The sequence below is a fragment of the Penicillium canescens genome (genome assembly GCF_028828765.1).
Source record: "Penicillium canescens strain IBT 15451 chromosome Unknown utg000004l_segment0_segment0, whole genome shotgun sequence".
Classification (NCBI taxonomy): Eukaryota; Fungi; Ascomycota; class Eurotiomycetes; order Eurotiales; family Aspergillaceae; genus Penicillium; species Penicillium canescens.
This window is the reverse complement of record NW_026703966.1, coordinates 3,476,980-3,496,802: the sequence shown is the minus strand read 5'-3', so window position 1 is coordinate 3,496,802 and position 19,823 is coordinate 3,476,980. Positions and strand designations below refer to the sequence as shown.

Here is a 19,823-nt window from a genome sequence, read left to right as displayed (position 1 = left end):
CGCCACCCTTCATTTTCTTTTTGAACCCCCCTCCCCAAATATGCTTATCTTTATTTTTTTTTGAGGTGTCGGTATTTATCCTGGTCAGCAGCTCGGAGTCCACCGAAGCGTCGAGCGAACGTTCCAAGTCCTCGCCCTCGTACCACGATGAATTCCAATCCGCCCTCCGTCTCATGTGCGCAATTTAATATGAAAGCGATTCCTGCCCTTCCTCGCCCTTTCCGACCGGTTGCAACTCAAAAAATTCGTGTTTCTTTCAATGACTGTAGTGTTTTAGTTGTACGTGGGTCTAGATGCTGTAGGAACCATTTAGAAGTCGTTTTTCTTCCAAAAACTCAAGCCCGACATTCACGACTCTCTCCTATTGCTTTCCATATACAGAGTACTCGAGCGATCAATAAGCCATCAACAAAACTTGGAGTCTCCTTGAAAATTTGCCCCTTTGTAAGGCTATCTCATACTCCCGATGACGTAGTGAGAACTTGATATGCGGGGAAAATAGCATCTCCCCATCTCTATCTGTCCCTTGCACTTCTGTGAAAGTTACAGGAAATACCACTTCTTTGCAATGAACTCAAAGACCCAAGGAATCAGTATTGCAATCGATGTATGATTTTCCGCCCCTATGCTTCAACAAACTAACTGTCTATAGCGGGGCGGAACCTTTACAGACTGCGTGGGCAATCCAGGAACAGGATGCCTTGAAGATGATATTGTGATCAAATTGCTTTCTGAGGATCCGGCCAACTACGAAGATGCACCTTTGGAGGGTATCCGACGTATCCTTTCCAGATTCACAGACCGTGACATCCCCCGCGGAGAGCCTATAGATACTTCTTTGATCCAAAGTATCCGGATGGGCACAACTGTGGCAACCAACGCGTTGCTGGAACGAAAAGGAGAGAAGATTGCACTTGTGGTCACTAAGGGTTTCAAGGACTGTCTTTTGATTGGGAATCAGTCCCGCCCTAAAATCTTCGACCTAGCCATCAAACGTCCCGATGTGCTATATGGGGAAGTGATTGAAGTGGATGAAAGGGTCACTTTGGAGGACTACGCAGAAGATCCACAACGGAATACCACTGCCACTGTCCCCCGGGAGCAGACTGCTCCAGAGGCTGACGTCGTTCGTGGCCTTTCTTCTGAAGCAATTCGTATCCTAAAACGCCCATCCGAGAGCTCCGTGAGGTCACAGCTACAGAAGGTATACGACAGTGGAATCCGAAGCATAGCCGTATGTTTTGTTCATGGATACACATTTCCAGATCACGAGGCACTGGTGGGAAGAGTCGCCAGCGAAATCGGCTTTCAACATGTCAGTTTGAGTCACCAGCTCATGCCTATGATTAAACTCGTGCCACGTACTACTTCAGCATGCGCAGATGCATACCTGACCCCGGTTATCAAGAAGTATATTTCGGGGTTCCAAGCTGGATTCGAGGGTGGACTAGGCAGTGAAAGTGTCAAACAAGAAGCAGGCACCAAAGGCGCACGCTGTGAATTCATGCAATCGGACGGGGGCTTAGTGGATGTGGACCAGTTTTCAGGCTTACGAGCAATTCTTTCTGGCCCTGCTGGTGGAGTGGTTGGCTATGCGTTGACTTCGTATGATCCTCTGTCGAAGATCCCAGTGATCGGCTTCGATATGGGAGGGACAAGCACCGACGTCAGCAGGTATGGGTCTGGCCGATATGAACACGTGTTTGAGACAACGACTGCTGGTGTGACTATTCAGTCTCCTCAATTGGACATCAACACTGTGGCTGCAGGCGGTGGCTCAAGGTTATTCTACCGCAATGGACTATTTGTCGTGGGACCTGAGTCCGCCGGTGCTCATCCAGGGCCCGCGTGCTATCGCAAAGATGGCCCTTTGACGGTCACTGATGCCAACCTCTTTCTTGGGCGATTGGTTCCCGACTTTTTTCCAAGTATATTTGGTCCCAAGGAAGACCAGGGATTGGATGAGGATGCAAGCCGGCGCCTCTTTGAAAAACTCGCCAAGGATATCAACGAAGAATTGACCAAGGGAGGCCAAAGCAGAGACATGACTCCCGACGAGGTTGCATTTGGATTCATCAAAGTCGCCAATGAGACAATGACCCGACCAATTCGGTCCTTGACTGAGGCCAAGGGACACGATACTTCAAAACATAGGCTGGCCACCTTCGGAGGAGCTGGGGGACAGCATGCCGTTGCTATCGCTGAAAGCCTAGGGATTCGGCAGATTTTGATCCATCGGCACTCATCGGTGCTTTCGGCATACGGAATGGCTTTGGCAGATGTCGTTGATGAAAATCAAGAACCAGAATCCAAGGTGTGGGGGAATGAGATTCGACACGAACTTGAGTTGAGAATACAAGAGCTCAAAAAGCGATCTGCACACAGGTTGGAAAACCAGGGCTTTGATGAACATTCGATTGTATTTGAAGAATATCTCAACATGCGATATCGAGGCACCGAATCCGCTTTGATGATACTGAAACCCAGCAAGGAAGAGGCATTTTCTGACGAATGGGCGTTTGGTGAGGCATTCGTGAGGCAACATGATCAAGAGTTTGGCTTTACTCTTCCAGGTCGAGATATTATTGTGGACGACGTGCGGGTGCGAGGTATCGGGAAAGGCTTCAAAGCATCCGAGAAGACTGTGGACCAGCAGATCGAAGAATCCAGTCCAAAGGATGTCTCAAGTGGGGAGTATCGCAAGTCCCTGGTGTATTTTGAGGGTGGTAGGCTTGAAACCCCCATCTATGAACTTGATGGCTTAGAAGTCGGTGATCGGGTGAGAGGCCCAGCAATTCTGGCCGATGGCACCCAGACTATCGTAGTGACACCTGGAGCCTCGGCGCTCTTGACGAAGACTCACGTTGTTATCAACATCGGCGAATCTGATTACAGCAATCCCAAGACGAGCACCGAGGAAGTCAATCCGATACTTCTGAGTGTTTTCTCGCACAGGTTCATGGCCATTGCAGAGCAAATGGGACGAGCATTGCAGAAGACAAGCGTCAGCACCAATGTCAAGGAGAGACTGGACTATTCTTGCGCATTGTTCGATGCAGAAGGCGGACTTGTCGCGAATGCACCACATCTGCCCGTCCATCTCGGAAGCATGTCGACCTGTGTACGAATGCAGGCCCAGATCTGGCAGGATAACCTGAAGCCTGGCGACGTTATTGTGTCGAATCACCCTGAATATGGTGGAACCCATCTTCCAGATATCACCGTTATTCAACCAGCATTTAGCCAGGGAAAGATCATCTTTTATGTTGCTTCCAGGGCACATCATGGTAGGCTTTTATCTCCCCCACAACGCGATGCTTTCTAACCCTTGTTCAGCGGATATTGGGGGGATCCTCCCAGGCTCCATGCCGCCTCATTCAAAGGAGCTATATCAAGAGGGCGCAACCATCAAGAGTGAAAAGCTGGTATCAGAAGGCAAGTTCAACGAGGAACGGATCACAGAATTGCTGTACACAAAGCCAGCTCAATACCCCAACTGCAGTGGAACTCGTTGTCTGGCAGATAACCTGAACGACCTCAAGGCTCAAATCGCTGCGAACAAGAAAGGCATCAACTTGATTGGCGCTTTAATTGAGGAATACGGCGAGGACGTTGTGCAATTCTATATGCATCAAATCCAGGAGAACGCAGAACTCAGCGTTCGTAATTTGCTGAAAGAAGCCAGCAAAAGATTTGCTGGACAAGACTTGAGTGCCATTGATTATATGGATGACGGAAGCCCGATTCAGTTAAAGATCTCTATAGACGCGGGCAAGGGCGAGGCCATTTTTGATTTTGAGGGAACAGGACCACAAGTTTATGGTAAGGATGTATTCGACTTCTATTGACATTCGATCTGACTAGATACCAGGCAATGTTAATGCACCGGAGGCTGTCACATATTCCGCAATAATCTATTGCTTGCGATGCCTGATTTCTGCAGACATCCCGCTGAACCAAGGCTGCTTGAAGCCGATTGACGTACGAATACCCCCGGGAAGTATTTTGTCCCCCTCGGAAACTGCAGCCGTCGTTGGTGGCAACGTACTAACGGTAAATTCATCCATCCCGACTGATAATGACATGGGCTCATCATTTCTGGCCAGAGTCAACGGGTGACGGACGTCATTTTAAGATGCTTCAAAGCTTGTGCTGCCTCGCAGGGTGATACCAACAACCTCACGTTCGGTTTTGGGGGAAATCAGCTTGGCGAGACTGAAATGAAGGGATTTGGCTATTATGAGACCATCGCAGGTGGTAGCGGAGCTGGCCCGACATGGGAGGGCACCTCGGGGGTTCATACACACATGACCAACACCCGAATCACTGATGCGGAAGTATTTGAGCGGCGATATCCAGTCATACTTCGAGAGTTTTGCTGCAGACCAAACTCAGGAGGCAATGGTCAGCACCGCGGAGGAGATGGTGTCGTGCGAGATATTGAATTTCGGATTCCCGTGCAGGTCTCCATTCTTTCCGAGCGGAGAGTCTATCATCCCTATGGACTAGAGGGGGGAGAGGACGCGGAGTGTGGTCAAAACCTCTGGGTTCGTCCAGTGCAGAGAACAGATGGAAGCTGGGACGAAACATATATCAACCTGGGTGCCAAAAACTCCGCTCAGATGCAAGCAGGGGAGCGAATTATTGTTCGCACCCCTGGGGGAGGAGGATGGGGTCTACCCAGTAATAAAAGCCAAATCCTTCGGCAGGAAGATGCTCGTCATGCTTGGCGAGGTGGTTCTATCGCCAACCGTGTGGCGACGGAGGAGGCGAGTATCTAGACTGTAGATCTTCCAAGTTGGTAGCAAGTCAATTGTGTTGAAAGATGAGTACAGTATGATATTTGACACCATTCACACCCCGTGTACCCATCTGTAAACAACTACAATCCTAGCCCCTCGAAAACGGGCAAAAAAAGAGGTGAAAAAAAGGAGGCCAAAGAGGGGCAAAAACAATGCATGAAACGGTATACTCCCGAAGCGTCGTGTGAGATAGTTCAATACTTCAAAAGTGGCACTGTATACACATTTATGGCCCCTTGTATCATATTTGACATATTGTGATTAACAGTGGTTAGGATACACTTAGGAACTAGAGGGATCGCTTTGGCAGATCAGTCCCAGCAAGCGACACCTTTTTGGTCTCTGCTTAGCCTTCATGCCCCCATAATCTCATTCGCCTTCGTCCTCGTCACTGGTCGCCTCGATATTCTGCTTTGATGGGCTTCGATTGCTGTCCGAATCCTGGCCCCCGCCTTCACTTGGGATTCCACGATAGGTAGGCCGAGGCAGGATTTCACCACTCTCCTTTAGTGTCTGGTCAATCTCAGGAAGAAGAGTTATGAGAGCGGAAAATTGATCCATAGGGAGTGAGATCCCCTAGACAAAGTCAACATCAACTCAGTTGAGTGTAAGTGAAGATCTTCACCTTTTTGCCGGGTAATTCCTGTCCATCTTTCGCGTAGTATTCCCGGATGTTCACCATAGTTTTTCCTCGAAAAGAGGAGACAGTAACGCGGCGCATCTTAGATATCTCCCAGTAGCGATCTCCATTGGAATCTGTTTTGCTTGTGTCTGTGTTGACCTTGGCCTTCTTTTTGCTTGCATCGTCAAACCCGGCGTCTGACTCGGAGCGCTTTCTGGATGTCATATTGAGAGCCGAGAGATGTGTTGCGGAGAGGAAGTAAGAAAATCACCTGGACAGCTTCCAAGTCGCGTCGAACGCGCGGGGTCACGTGGGGACTTCTATGTAGATGAGGAATAATGCCGGACTACTAACTTGTTACTTGAGTGTTTCTGGATACTCTTGTCTGTTTGTCTTGGAACACGGCATTGGTACTCCAAGGGGACCATTAATATTCATTTATCAATACATTGCGTGAAGGCTACAGGGTCAATACTCTCAAACCCTGGAGCAGGACCGAAAAGACGAAGCCCCGGGCGACAGATTCCACCTGAAGACTGTCAAAGATTTTTTCCAATGCCTCCCGGCTAGCAGCTGCTCCCATGACGCTGGTCAGTGCTTGGGGAATCCCTCGCTGCACAAACAACCGGCGCGCAGTATCTCGTAGACGGGCCTTCTCCTCCTCACTGGGTGGACTGGGCCAAGCTTTCAGTTCTGTCTCTGTCGGGAGCGCATTCTCACGAAGCTTGGCAATGTAATTCCCAAGGGCTTCATCCGAAGTATGGCCCTTAATCATAGAGTCCTGTAACAGAGTACGGATCGTTTCCAAGGTCGGACTACCAGGACGCAGAATATACGACCTAGCAGCGTTCAAGAGGGTCCGCCGAATGTTCCATGCAGATGACAAGGTATACAGCTCATTGATGACCGCGAATATCAGCTCTACTGCTATTTGTGTCTCATCGGCTGTGATGGGATTTCCCTGATTGCGTGGTTTAGCTGGCCTTGGATTGCTCTGCTCGGTCTCTGATCGGCGATGTGACGATGTCTGATCGAGATCCTCCTTGGAGTTGATATCTGGGTGGTCGTTCGTCGGGTCAAGTGACTTTCTATTTTCAGAGGGTGCGAGCGTCGATTCTGGAGCCCATGCATCCTGTTCATTGGCCCTCAGGTCGACGCCACTAGCTGCACTATTGGCCGAAGGCGATTTGGAAGCTTCGCTGTTTTGGATCTCCAAGGAGTCATTAGAAAATAATGATAACGCGGGCGAACCAGCGGAATCATTATTTTCTGAGGTCCTCGTAGCGTCGCCAAAACTGGGACGGACTTTGGACAAACTGGTTCGACTGGGAGCAATGGGGGCTGGGATTTCGTCATTCGCTTCGGAAAGAGAAAGATTTGACCGGTGTTGAAACTGGATCTCGGCGGTGGCAATTGGTCTTTTATTGTTGGCAGCGCCTCCAAATACCCCGGTCACCCCGTCAAAGACAGCTTTGCCACCTCCTGCCATTCCCTTGGGTGCATTTGTTAGCGCACCCAGCATACCCTTGCCCATGTTCTCAAATGCAGCCTGACTGGGGAAAGAAAACCCCGGCTTTTTGGAATCCGCTTCACTAGATCCCGCATCCTTTTCCAAGAATCGGCGCATTCGATCTGTCTCAGCAAGAGCTTCATGTTTCATAGCATCATGTAGATATCCTTCTAGGTCCCGAGCGAGAGTTTGTCTTGTTTTTCCTTTCCAAGAGGGTAACACGGGGTACCGATCCGAGAAACTTTGAATCCGGTTCAATCGTGAAACAGTCTCCAGCATCTCATGAAGGGACTGGAAGTCCGCATACTTCCGGAAAACCATCCATCCAGTCGAGCGTGTTGACGCTGGCTCAACCTGCAGTAGATAATCCCACGTGGGCCGTGACTTGATTTGGCCTTTTTCATTCCTCGATCCATCATCATCTACCAAGACTTGTGCGCCATGAAGAATCAAAGGCACAGATTCATTTTCCTGCGCACTGGACCGAGGCGAATGGGGAGTGCTCTCAGACATTTCTGGATTTGCGGGTGGCTGTGACCTCAACAATGGATCTGTGAGAGTTTCCCCTTGGTCCTGATTGTTTTCAATGTTATGGGTTGCATTTAAATCTGATTCAGTACTCGAAAAAGATCCAACGGTTTCCCGTGTTGGTTCTGGGCTTCGTATATCCTGCGATGCAATCATGGCACTGAGACGTTTTGCCTCGAGAACCGCCTCTTCTGTCGCTCTATCCGCCTGCATAGATTGTCTCTGATGGGTTTGAGAGATTGGGTTCAAAATCGCCTCCGGGGGTAAAGCATCCGAACATTTGGGGGAACGGGCGCCCTGATTTCGTGCGCCTTCAACGCCTGCATCAATGGCGTGCATAATCTCAGATTCACCATCTTGCAGAAGATAGATAATCCAGTCATTGATAAACTCGGGACGGGCGAGACTGGTCACCGTAGACTCCAATATAACACCCGCAAAAATCTCGCGGAGAAAATCCCGCACAGCTGGACAATCGTATGCCTTGGAATCCAGGAAGTTTGACAATATATCGTCCGCAATCATGTTGAGTTTCTTATGTTGCTGTTTCTGGGACAAGACATTGGCTAGGCTGCTGTCCGGAAATTGTTCAAGGTACCGGTCCACCGTTTTCTGAGCCTCCATAGGGTAGGAGTCCCCAGCGGCAAATGCTGCAGCGAGTTCATTAAGGAATACAATGACAATAGATGAAGAGTTGGTCAGGAACTGCAAGAAAGTATCCTCTGTCCGTTTCCGTGACAGGTGCAGTGAAACAGACGTAACAAAATGGGTCAAGATTCTTCGGCATGTACCTGGGAAAGTTGATTCGGAAGGTAATATTGGTTCGTACCAATATCTTTGTTTTAGGTAAGCTACTGGGATTCTCGTGGAAGGGAAGGGACCCAAGCTTACTGAACATAGTCCCTTATGACTGCATCCGTCAGCGTTTTCAGCGCACTCGCGGTGGCGGGTTGAAATGTGGCATAATCAAGGTCTGCCGGGGACAGATCCTCAGGTACACTCATAGACCCATCATTGTCGCCTTGGGCTAGCGAAGCACCGTCCCGCTTCGGCCAGTCCAGAAGTCTGCTGGATACCTCTAGCGCAAGCTCTCTTCTCCTGTTTGGTGCACGCGATCCTTCTGAGACTGAGTCTGGTCCGTCCCACGATGCGTGAAGGACCACCCCTAGCACAATACCAATGAGGACGAGTCCAATTCGCCCCAGAACAACGTAGGTGACAAGTATAAGGAGAGCGAAGACACCCAGGAGGGTTTCATTGCTAGAGGTTGAGAGAAAGTTGAGAGCGAAATTGACGAGTTCCTTCGTAGAAGCCGTATTTGAGATATGTTCGGACGTATCGAGTTTCGCGGGGATTGCGTCGGTCGATGGGGCTACATCAAGTTTGGAGTTGCCCACATCATCGCTGAGGCGACTCATTGTGCTGGAATATGTCAGCGAGTATTCAGAGCTATCCAAAGAGACACAAACCTCTCATGTTCAGCGAGGTTTATAGATGGAGGTGGAAGCTAAGGGAGCAAATCCTTGGCACTACCCCGTGTGGCCAGTGCGAGAACAGAAATAGAACGAACAGCCGAACATCGTAATCGTATAATTTATATTGCTTCTAATATATGTATCCATTCATCATTTCCTTGCGATCATGAGTTCGCGAGGAATCTAAAGCAAACAGAAAGGAGTTGATCTCCGCTATCCGAGTGAATCCGAGCATTCATAGAACATGTGCTTCATGCCAGACGTAAAGAGATTGCGGCTAAAGGGGGGAATTACTACAAGGGATCTACTTAAAAATGCTCATCCAGGTCTGCTTCGGTCTTTTTGGAGATTGTCACCGTCGTGAAAGCGAGGGCTTTCCCCACCGCATTGGCTTGGCCTTCAATCTTGAGGTAATTCACATGAGTACCGGGCGTTCTCCAGTGAAGCTGGGTCCCTGCGAGGCAATGGACAGCTCTCTAACCTAGTCAGTGACACAAGCGGAAAAAAGCTCGACGTTGTCCTAGGAATTGAGCTGGCGACGGCTGACTTGCGGGCTCGGATCACACCCTTTTCGGCATTATGAACTTCAACCTCGTTAAGAAGAAATTCATAGACGAAGCTGTTAGGGCGAGTGCACTCTCTGACCCTCTGAGCCCGCTTAGTTCAGTGCGCTTGGTGAAAATAAAATAAAATAAAATAAAAGAGTAAGGAGCGAGGTATGAAAGGGAAAGAAAGAGAGAATTTGAACGGGAAAATGCTGTGCTCACCTAACCGACCACGCTAGTCCCAAATAGGCTCGCTTGCATCTACCTCGGGGATCTTTGGTCTCTTGATATTAGGTATTTTATGAGTTATTGAACTTCGTAGATAATTTCTAATCGCGAGATCTCATACCTCTACCTCCCCGTTTTTCTGTGTCGAAATCGTCTAGAAAGCATTTGAGAAAGCATAAAGTGATTGACATCCTCGTCCCCCCAGTAGGTGAGATGACTGGCAATACTGGCAATCAGCGAGATATCAAATGCCCCCCTGTTATAAGCATTGTTTAGTTTGTGTCAGAATATGGGAATGAAATCTCTTACTCTTGCACGCTGTAGTCAACACGACCGTTGGCATTCAAAGCGCGCACTTTGGCATCTTCAAATTTCAGTTTTCGCTCCTGATCTTCAGTATCGGTATCAGGATCGGTTGATGACGCCTGTGATTTTCGATCACTCCTGCTTTTCTGGAATCCATCGTAGAGGGTTTCCAGATCAGACTCAATCAATGTTTGATAATGGTCGTCTGATTCGTGTGGGCCATGTTGAACTGAGCCAGACTGTGTCCTTCTATGGGATTTGTCATCGCTTTGCTTTCCAATGGCACCACCAGCTGACGGATCGTCGCCGTTCAGGCCCAAACTGCGGTTCAACAAGCTGCTTGCAACACCCGAGGTGAAATTTGTCCATAGGGAGCCCACACTTTGGCCCATTCGAGTACCAAGAATAGATAAGCTTTGCCCGGAGGTTGTCCAAAGGCTCTTTTTGACCGATGGTAGAGGCTGAGGTTTTAGAGTTGCCATCGCTGGAGATATTAGAGGCTCAATTCGGTAGCTCACCGGGTCAGAAGGGTGAAAGATGTTGTAAAGATCTCGACATTTCGGTGCTGAAACAATAGCAGGGTTCTCCTTGAACCCAAGCCCAGCACTGGGGAGCGAATCCCTTTTTGAAGACCTCAATCCCTCGGCGTCAATTTCAACATCCAAAGCATTCTTCCGGTTCCGAGGAGCTAAAGCAGAGTATCCTCCTATCGTTTTGCCCTTTAACATTTGAAAGAGGGCAATGGGAGATCCCAAGCAGAAGAATTCTTCAGTTTCAAACTCGAATGCACTCGTTCCACAAAGATGGTTTGATGCATCGGTCTCTTGGGCCTTTGGTGTTTCTCGCTTTGCAGGGTCGGCCACCTCGCCTGGTTGATGACACAGGATATCAAACAGGATCGCACTCCCTAGCGAATGACCACAGAGGCTGACTGACCCATTGAAAGAAGGGTTCCGCTGCTTGTAAAGCCGGATGATTCGGTTGCATTCCTGTTTAACAATATTGGAGATATGCTCACAATATCGGCTCTGGTAAAGGAGCACATCCATTGCCAAGTCTGAAATGAGATTTCGGACAGCAGGTACACTTTCTAGTGTGATATCTGACAGGCTTGGGTAAGCATCATCTTCGAGTGTGTCCGCGTCGGTAAGATCTTGTTCTTTTCTGTTCTGCCGAACTCCCCTATAAGGAAAGTCAAGCCTGTGTCGCCAGCACCTGGATGCTTGTTAGCATGTGATGTATGGATGAGCGCCAAAAAAGGAAAGAATATTTGAATAGCAGCCATTGACTTTAAGGCTGACCCGACTAAGAATTTCGGCTTTCGATATGGTCAAAGAGGAGATAGAGCCACTCACACAGGAAGAACCTGAACACGGCAATTCTTATCACTGTCAGGCAACGCAGAGTTTAATGCCTGAAGGTCAGGCGAAGCTTTGTAGACAGTCTTCAGTGTCTTGCGAAGCACATTCACATCATGTATGAAGTTAATGCTCTCAAGTCGCAACCCGAGCCGCTGGCCAATTCCATGGGTGACAAGGACCAAATGGTCAACCTCACGCTCTCTGTCCTCATTGTCAACTTCCCTCGAATCCTCCATCTCTTGTTCTTCCTGCTTGCGAGCTTGCTCCTCAAGTTCAGCAGGGTTCTGCGGTTCACCGGCAAGGGACGACATTTGCCGTTCCAAGGTAGACTTCGGTCTTCTTTCGAAATTCTTGGCTCCTTCGACTGATTCCTCAGGCGACACTTTCAGTATGTCTGATTTATTCTTTTCGGGGTTCACTCCAAAATTTTCGTTGGACTTTGGAACAGAGGATATCTTCTCGGATTTTCGGTCGGAAGTCTTGTCTGTTTCCTTTGACTTCTTGGGCTCGAAGCCACGCACCAACTTCACCCCCGGGACACCTCCTAGTTTCTGATAGACGGTAGTGCTGAATCGTGACATCATATCATCATTTATCAGCCAGGCAGTCGAAGAATCTTGATAGGAAACAATCTTGTTCATATAAGCACCAAACAAACGATATTGTTGGGGCTCTGCCGCGGACTGGCTGGGATCATTTCCTATGCCCTTGGTGGTAGAGGCTGGGTTGGCTGACCGAGGGGATTGGGCGGTAATCTGCACATCCTCTTGTCGAATAGAAAGATCTTGTTCAATTATTTTGGAAGCCTGATCCGGCGTCTCGGACTTGATTGGCTCAGTCTTCCACGGACGAAGTTTGATATAGCCTTCTTCAAGCTGTGTAGCAAGATTCTCTTCACATGGTTTTAATCCAGACCCATCTTGGATGAACCATGTTCCACGACGAACTTCGTAAACAGGGCCAATCCAATAGGTGGGACTCAATTCTCGCTGTTCCACATCCACATCGAATAGATAATCCTCGTTCACAGGAACTTTGGTCGAGACAGGCTGTGTGGATTGCTCGGCCTGACCTTCCTGGGCGTCTTCGATTTCCGATAGTTTCTGGAAGGTGATTTCAATAGACTGTGAATCTTTTCCAGGGAAAGGAATGAACTTCTTCGGCAATGGCAAGGGCTTCTGGTCGGTCTTTTTTTGCTCTAGCAGTGATGGCTTTCGTTTGGGCGAGTCCACTGCGTAGAACCACCTCACTTTCAATGGAGGGCAATCAGGAGGATAACGACGCAGGCTTAACCGATGCCTATGGGTCACTGTATGGTCCTCTCCTTGGGACCGCTGCAGGACCTCAGAGCCCTGACGATCGGGTTGCGGCGTTGTGCTCCTTGGGGTACTCCATGGGGATAGTGTCCCCAGGAATGACTTCTGCTCCATGGGGAGGCACACCCGGGCAGTGAATCGAATCAACGTGGATAATGAGATGGAAACGTTAGTAAGGTGTTCCAGGCCAAGATGTAAAGAGGATCTGTGAAAGTTGATCTTTGTTTTGATGATCCGCATGATGTAATCCGGAACACACCAATTATTCCTCCGTGCACGTTCTAGAATTCCAATGATATGAGGCTACAGTACTTGATACTCTGTACATCTTAGCCCGTAAATATAAGCTATTAATAAACGAGCAGATACTCTCTCTATCTCTCCATCTCTCCATCAATCACCTCCAATATCTTCCAAGGTAGACAAGTAAGAATCCTGGAGCCTGGGGGTAGAAAAAAAGAAAGAAATAGAGCATAGAAAGAAAGAAAACAGAGAGAGAAAAGAACAGAAAGGAAGCCTAGAGGCCTGGAAGCCTGAAGATGTTCGACGTCATTGGCCATTACGAATACGAGACCGGGAAAGATACTTGGGCCGCAATACAATAATACTAGTAGCGCCATGTACTGCTTGATTACCTTTCATTACGCGTTACAGTGTGGCTCATCTCACCTTCCCCCCGCCTCCCTCGGTTCGTGTATACCTTGGCCTTTGCTCCCTATTTCTTTGCCCAATTCTCTTCTCCGGCTGTGATCTGGACTCTTCGGATCATTCCCATCTCTCCGATAGTTACGAAACCATTGTTCTGTTCTGGGAGTCTCCCTTTCTTCTGCCAAACCAAGTCCGGATCTGTGGGTTAACTCGTGGACCCCGCCACCTACTGAGACGCATTCTTTTACCAAGATGAATGCGCTCAAGCTTCAGAAGTAAGACTTGCCGTGCTCTATGTACCTCGCTCTGTGAGATATAACAACCTTGGAATATATGCTGACGAAGCGGGGTGTGCTTGCTACAGGCGATTCCCGCAGCTGGACCAGGGGGATATCTTCTCGCTCCAGGATGCATTCAACCGACTGGATGTTGATGACCGCGGCTATCTTGATGAATCCACTGCGATCAAAGCCGCCCAACAATCCGAACGTCAGCCGTACGACGTGGTGCGCCAAGCGCTAAAGGGTGTGGAACTCGACAGCTCCCGGCGCGTGGAGCTGGAAGACTATGTCGATGTAAGGAAACCCGTCTATGGTATGACCCTAAGAAACGAAAAAATGCTAAAGCTGCGATAGCTGGTTTCGAAGCTTCGGTCGGCACCCGCAGAGGGCGCCCGCGGCGTATCCAGCCCCGCGGCTGTGATCCAAGGAGCTGGCGCCGGTGCCGGCACTGGCGCCTCTCACCATGTCTCCAAGGGCAGCGTTGGTGGACGTATCCACGTTCAAGGATCATCTTCCAACGTTACACACACGATCAACGAGGACGAACGGACCGAGTTCACGCGACACATCAATGCTGTCCTTGCGGGAGACCCGGATATTGGCAACCTCCTGCCTTTCCCTACCGATACATTTGAGATGTTTGACAAGTGCAAGGATGGTTTAGTTCTGGCAAAGTTGATCAACGACAGCGTGCCGGACACCATTGATGAGCGTGTTTTAAACAAGGCTGGAAAGAAGATCAAGCAACTGAATGCCTTCCACATGACTGAAAACAACAATATCGTCATCAACTCCGCCAAGGGAATTGGGTGCTCAGTTGTAAACATTGGAAGTGGAGATATCATCGAAGTGCGCGAGCATTTGATTTTGGGTCTTATTTGGCAGGTCATTCGCCGTGGTCTTCTTGGAAAGATTGATATCAAGCTTCACCCGGAGCTTTACAGGCTTTTGGAGGAGGACGAGACCCTCGAGCAGTTCCTGCGCTTGCCCCCAGAACAGATTCTCCTTCGCTGGTTCAACTATCACCTCAAGAACGCGAAATGGGACAGACGGTAAGCTAACATCGGCTTAGCCGTATATCAGGCGAGAAAGAACACGCAGCTAATACCTTTCAATCTAGCGTGACAAACTTCTCTACTGACGTGAAGGACGGCGAAAATTACACTGTTCTCCTCAACCAACTGGCTCCTGATGTCTGCTCTCGTGGCGCTCTCCAGACTCGAGACTTACTCGAGCGGGCTGAGCAGGTCCTTCAGAACGCGGAAAAGCTTGATTGCCGAAAGTTCCTTACTCCGACCTCGTTGGTTGCTGGAAACCCCAAGTTGAATCTTGCCTTCGTTGCCAACCTATTCAACACTCACCCTGGTCTGGATCCGATCACCGAAGAGGAGAAGCTCGAGGTTGAGGACTTTGACGCTGAAGGTGAACGAGAGGCAAGAGTCTTCACTCTCTGGTTGAACTCTTTGGATGTGCAGCCGGCGGTCAACTCGCTGTTTGACGACCTTCGTGATGGCTCTATCCTGCTGCAGGCGTACGACAAGGTTATTCCTGGAACTGTCAACTGGAGACATGTGAATAAACCCCCAGCCTCTGGTGGGGAGATGATGCGATTCAAGGCGGTGGAAAACACCAACTACTCGATTGAGCTTGGGAAACACAATGGGTTCTCTCTTGTTGGTGTCCAAGGCGCTGATATTACTGATGGCCAGCGAACTCTCACACTTGGCTTGGTGTGGCAGCTGATGCGTCGTGATATCACTAACACACTCTCTGCGCTGGCCCAACGGTTGGGCAAGCGTGAAATCACCGACACCGAGATGATTCGCTGGGCCAACGACATGTCTAGCAGCGGCGGAAAGTCTTCAACGATAAGAAGCTTCAAGGACAAGTCCATTGGAACTGGAATCTTCCTCTTGGACGTACTCAATGGCATGAAGAGCAGCTATGTGGACTATGATCTGGTGACCCCCGGCCGTACCGATGAGGAGGCCTATGCCAACGCCAAACTTTCTATCAGTATTGCCAGAAAGATGGGCGCCACCATCTGGCTGGTTCCCGAGGATATTTGTCAAGTCCGGTCTCGTTTGGTCACCACTTTCATTGGTAAGACCTCATATACCCCTTTGACTGGTATTGGTTCGGATTCTGACATTTTATACAGGCTCCCTCATGGCCACCCACGAGAAAATGTAAGGCGACCTCATTCTTCAATCAATAGCGGCAATGCAATTATTTATCATGGCTCGCTCGGGATTTGGCATAGATTCCCGCAGCATTGCGTGCCTTGCTTCCTGGCTATTCCTGTTTCTCCTTCCGCTCCTGTCTATTCTCAAATACATGTAAATCTTCTACTCAAACGAGACAAATCAAAGGTGTGCCTCGAGTCTAAAATCAATGGTTTTATTGTTACCAAAGTTCATTGTACAATCGTCAAAGCTGTAAATGACTGTCATGATCTAGAGATATTGATTAAACCAAGCAGTGGCTTGCATGAAAGCAGCTTCCTTGGCAAAACGGATTGTTGGTTTGGTGATGTCTCCACGGACAGCGAAACCATGCTCAACACCACTGAATAAGTTGATCTGATATGGCTGGCCGGTTTTGAGCAGAATTTCCTCAGATTCATGGCGCTTCGAGGTCGGGAAGATTGAATCGGTCTCTGCAATTCCAGTAAGCTTAGTCTGATCTGCTACAATAACCCATTCACATCACACTCACCCGCAGCAGCAATAGAGAGAGGGCCCTTGATTGCCTGGAGCTCTTCTGCCTCGACAAAACTGGGGTGAGCAATATAGGCAACATCACAAAGACCAGGCTGAAGCAGTCGGACGGCATACTTTGCCTGTATAACTCGTGTGTCAGCTGGGCATCAGACCTAGGGCAAAGAAATCATACCCCGAAGCAATATCCGATAGCACCGACTCGTTTACAGCCCAAGTTGGACTTCATTTCCTTCAAAACTGCCTGTATCACGGGTTCCACGCGGTTAGGTAGATGGCCAGGGGGACCCTTCAGCCAGGCCATCAGATCGAAACCAGCCGGGCGGTTCAACAGCACCGGATCGCCGTGGAACAGGTCCGGCATGACGACAAAGTAGCCATTTGCTGCCAGCTGATCTGCAATCAACTGGGCATTAATGAACCGATGGCCGATCACATCGGTGAGTAGCAGAATAGCACGCTGGGTAGAACGATCTGCGGGGTGTGAGATGTAGACCTCGACTGCGACAGTTAGCGGTTGAGATTGGGTTGCTCAAGCAGAGGTGTATACCATCGCCGATTTGTTGGAATCCGCCCTTGGCCTCGCCTTCATGCTTGACGCCAACAGTGCAACAGGAAGCTGGTGGGTTAGAAGTCATTTTGAATGTGACTGTATAAGTAGAGGACAGTAGTTGGAAGAGAGAGAGAGAGTTATAATATCAAAAGTGGGGAAAGGCGGGGGATGCGGGTGGTCCCGTACAGGACTGATGCGGCTCTGAGAACGTGCAATGCGTATATTTGTTTCGATGGTATCTCTACCTGGCTATTTGGCTTGGGAGCTACTCGATATCAACATTACACGGGTTAGCGGTTTAAGTCTTAGGTTATACTCTGTATATAGATCTATCTCTTATAGATACGGAACGAAAGAGGTATATATACAATGAAGATATATAAACAACCAATGAATTCAACGTCACTCGTATTAATACATTCTCGATCAATGATACCATGTCAACGTCGACTAGTAGAACAGATTCAAAGCCAATTGCCAGGGTGAGAACTGCGGCATGCTCTAATGAAAATCATATAATCAGGTACAAGCTGCACAAAAGACTCGGTCCCGTAAAGATTCCCAGCCAAAAAAAAATGTTTCCCACCAACCGCCGGTCTCGCATCATACGAGTCCGGCTGAGTGAGACAAGTGGCAGTTGCGACATTTGGAGAATTAGCAGATATCCCCGAAGTCGTCGAAAAATACACAGCATGATCAGTTCATGCACACACGCAGATAGGAAAAATGTGATCAGACTCGCAGAAACTCGCGACAGACGGTAGGCGCTGATAGAGCTGTGGTATACATGCCGGAGCAAGAAGTGATGGACAGGGCGGTTCCAATCTCGTGCAAACTGATCCCAAGAGACCGAGTTCCACCAATCTGCATAGAATCCCCTGTCAGCAAACATGGTGATTTCAGCTAAAGCGTTAAGCTATGGCTGTCAGCAAAAGGTCGTGTCTATAAGCTCGGTAGTACCTACAACACACTCCCAAATCACATAGAATGCCAGCAGATACTCCATCATGAAAGGGAAGAGTAAGTCGCTCAGAACCCAGGGGAATTCCTGGAGTCTCTGCTGCACCGTCAACCCTTCCTCTTTCATTCGCACAGTGGACATCACCACAGGATATATCCACGACTGAGAGACAGCAATCATGACCACAATGATGCCGAATGTGGCCGCGGTCTTCTCTGCCACATAAACCCAATCAATCTTGTCTGTGCGCGGGTATTCTAGCTCATATACCAACGTGGGCAATGTGATAAAGTCGCAGAAGTTCTTCAACGTCAAATTCTGCGGATAGTAATTGGATGTCAATGAACACCTGCCTTGTAGTCCCTCGGATAGGACTTCGAATTCCCGCTCTAGCAGCTCTTTCAGGGATTTCACCTGATCTGGTTGAAGAGATACCCCGTGCTCGGTGGTTTCGACGAGAGATATGAGCTGGTCGGTCTCGCAGGCACGGGAATAGTTCTTGAGGTTGGAGGACCGCCGCCGGAAATCATTTCTTTTGAGATCAGTGATTTCGGCATCAACATCTGTATCAACGGCAGAGGTATGCGCCTCTCCCACAAAATCGTTGTTTCTGCTTAGATTCTTCAACTGGGAGAGACTTGTCTTCAGCATCTCTCGTTTCCGGTACAACTCCGACACTATTCTCGTTAAGTCAGATCCAGTCACCGGCAACTTCTTCGTTTCTACTTACGGTACCCGTTGTAAGCAGCATAACTATGCTGTTTCATCAGCATGGTCAAGCAATGCAGCACTGTAAAGACAGTGTGAGTCCATGGCCAATCCCGATGATATGTCCACCATGTAATGGAAGCTAAATATGTCGTCTGCCAGATCTGACAGATCACCAAGTTAGAAAAGAAGCACCCGAAGGTAACTTATACTATGAAGCGTACATTTTGGATCAGCCAACCAGAACCACTCCAGCGCAGGTACCCTTTGAATACCGCTCGCTGGACCACCAGACAGAATATTGTAGACCAACATAAGACCAAGTCTGTCAGTCCGAGGACGAAGACGTCCTTAGCGAACATGAGGCGAATAATCTCGTTCTTGCCCCAAATGGTGCCATGTATTCTCCAGTTGTTGGCCACAACCTTGAGTAGCATCAGGGCCACCCCCATCCAGAAGAGCACAAAGAAGCCATGAAACTCAGATGAACTGAAGGTCAAACTCTGGCGGTCAAAGGTACTGAGTTGTCTTGTAAATTCCAAGTCTCGGAACCTGAAGGGTGGTTTCTGAGATGATCCTGACTTTTCAAAGGAAAGGTTATGTTTGAGGATCTCCCGTAAGAGCCCAGCGTCCTCTGCGGTGAGCAGATATTGACCAGCATTGTCAGTCTCCCGAAGCTTTACCGAGACAATTTGTCGAGTGGAATCAACGAGGTCATCCGAGCTTGAAGAGAGAGAGCTGGGCGACCTTGGGGCTGAAGCAAGTTGTCCATTCAAATCGGTTGTGCTCATGATGGATGTGCGCATAAAAAGAGGTTTTAGATGTCTTCACATCATTCGGGTGGTTCGGATGTTCAGCCCTAGTGGCAAAACAGTAAACATATGACGTGGAGAGCTGTGGAGAATAAATTTGGTTGTATACTTCGGCTTGTATTGAAGGGCCAAGTTGCCCTCTTTGTGACGGTTCAAAGTATTTCAAGTGCATTTTTGGGATTCAATTTATTCAAAGACCCAAGAGCCAAAAGTACTAAAATAGTCAAAACTTCTCGATTTTTATGCGGCCAGGTCACGTATGTGGTGAGCCCCACAGCCAGTGGCTTCTCCGTCTGAGCTCTCTTGGCCCCTTAGACTTACCTTCACCCATTGCGGATTTTAATTTTATTATGGACATGCATACAACGCCCCAGGTGCAAATTCCCGGCGATTAACGTCTGAATCCGCCCACCTTCCCGCGACTGCGCCGGCGCCTGCAAACCACAA

At 48.9% G+C, this 19,823-nt stretch overlaps 7 protein-coding genes across 7 annotated transcripts; 2 read left to right on the top strand and 5 right to left on the bottom strand.

Annotated features, from left to right (window-relative positions):
* Nucleotides 1-568: 568 nt before the first annotated feature.
* Nucleotides 569-4,781, top strand: N7446_006680 (uncharacterized protein; the record flags this gene model as incomplete). Its single annotated transcript, XM_058515427.1, has 5 exons — nt 569-607; nt 653-3,287; nt 3,337-3,822; nt 3,872-4,053; nt 4,107-4,781. 5 exons carry the CDS (start codon nt 569-571, stop codon nt 4,779-4,781), a joined length of 4,017 nt encoding a protein of 1,338 aa, XP_058372605.1.
* Nucleotides 4,782-5,171: 390 nt separating this feature from the next.
* On the bottom strand, nt 5,172-5,649 carry N7446_006679 (transcriptional coactivator p15/PC4 family protein; the record flags this gene model as incomplete). The annotated part of the gene is made up of 2 exons (XM_058515426.1): nt 5,172-5,378; nt 5,428-5,649. The coding sequence occupies 2 exons, from the start codon at nt 5,647-5,649 to the stop codon at nt 5,172-5,174; spliced, it is 429 nt and encodes a 142-aa protein (XP_058372604.1).
* A 235-nt stretch (nt 5,650-5,884) lies between these two features.
* N7446_006678 (uncharacterized protein) lies at nt 5,885-8,880 on the bottom strand (the record flags this gene model as incomplete). Its single annotated transcript, XM_058515425.1, has 2 exons — nt 5,885-8,297; nt 8,354-8,880. 2 exons carry the CDS (start codon nt 8,878-8,880, stop codon nt 5,885-5,887), a joined length of 2,940 nt encoding a protein of 979 aa, XP_058372603.1.
* A 365-nt stretch (nt 8,881-9,245) lies between these two features.
* On the bottom strand, nt 9,246-9,515 carry N7446_006677 (HotDog domain-containing protein; the record flags this gene model as incomplete). The annotated part of the gene is made up of 2 exons (XM_058515424.1): nt 9,246-9,413; nt 9,504-9,515. The coding sequence occupies 2 exons, from the start codon at nt 9,513-9,515 to the stop codon at nt 9,246-9,248; spliced, it is 180 nt and encodes a 59-aa protein (XP_058372602.1).
* Nucleotides 9,516-9,655: 140 nt separating this feature from the next.
* N7446_006676 (DDHD family phospholipase) lies at nt 9,656-13,052 on the bottom strand. Its single transcript, XM_058515423.1, has 3 exons — nt 11,372-13,052; nt 10,020-11,231; nt 9,656-9,966 (listed from the first exon to the last, which is right to left on the bottom strand). Exons 1-3 carry the CDS (start codon nt 12,931-12,933, stop codon nt 9,834-9,836), a joined length of 2,907 nt encoding a protein of 968 aa, XP_058372601.1. The 5' UTR covers nt 12,934-13,052; the 3' UTR covers nt 9,656-9,833.
* Nucleotides 13,053-13,593: 541 nt separating this feature from the next.
* sac6 (fimbrin) lies at nt 13,594-15,815 on the top strand (the record flags this gene model as incomplete). Its single annotated transcript, XM_058515422.1, has 5 exons — nt 13,594-13,616; nt 13,706-13,916; nt 13,977-14,674; nt 14,743-15,725; nt 15,784-15,815. 5 exons carry the CDS (start codon nt 13,594-13,596, stop codon nt 15,813-15,815), a joined length of 1,947 nt encoding a protein of 648 aa, XP_058372600.1.
* Nucleotides 15,816-16,078: 263 nt separating this feature from the next.
* On the bottom strand, nt 16,079-19,431 carry N7446_006674 (uncharacterized protein; the record flags this gene model as incomplete). Its single annotated transcript, XM_058515421.1, has 8 exons — nt 18,789-19,431; nt 18,587-18,728; nt 17,860-18,533; nt 17,439-17,811; nt 16,893-16,961; nt 16,518-16,843; nt 16,341-16,464; nt 16,079-16,281 (listed from the first exon to the last, which is right to left on the bottom strand). The coding sequence occupies exons 1-8, from the start codon at nt 19,368-19,370 to the stop codon at nt 16,079-16,081; spliced, it is 2,493 nt and encodes an 830-aa protein (XP_058372599.1). The 5' UTR covers nt 19,371-19,431.
* Between the last annotated feature and the right edge of the window lie 392 nt (nt 19,432-19,823).

What these genes read in the sequence shown, in the direction of transcription:
- N7446_006676 (XM_058515423.1), bottom strand. Translation starts at nt 12,933, where the DNA reads ATGCGGATCATCAAAACAAAGATCAACTTTCACAGATCCTCTTTACAT. An exon ending in CGTGTTCAGGTTCTTCCTGT is followed by an intron (nt 11,232 to 11,371) that starts GTGAGTGGCTCT and finishes ACAAGCATCCAG; the next exon opens with GTGCTGGCGACACAGGCTTG. An exon ending in GTTGACTACAGCGTGCAAGA is followed by an intron (nt 9,967 to 10,019) that starts GTAAGAGATTTC and finishes TGCTTATAACAG; the next exon opens with GGGGGCATTTGATATCTCGC.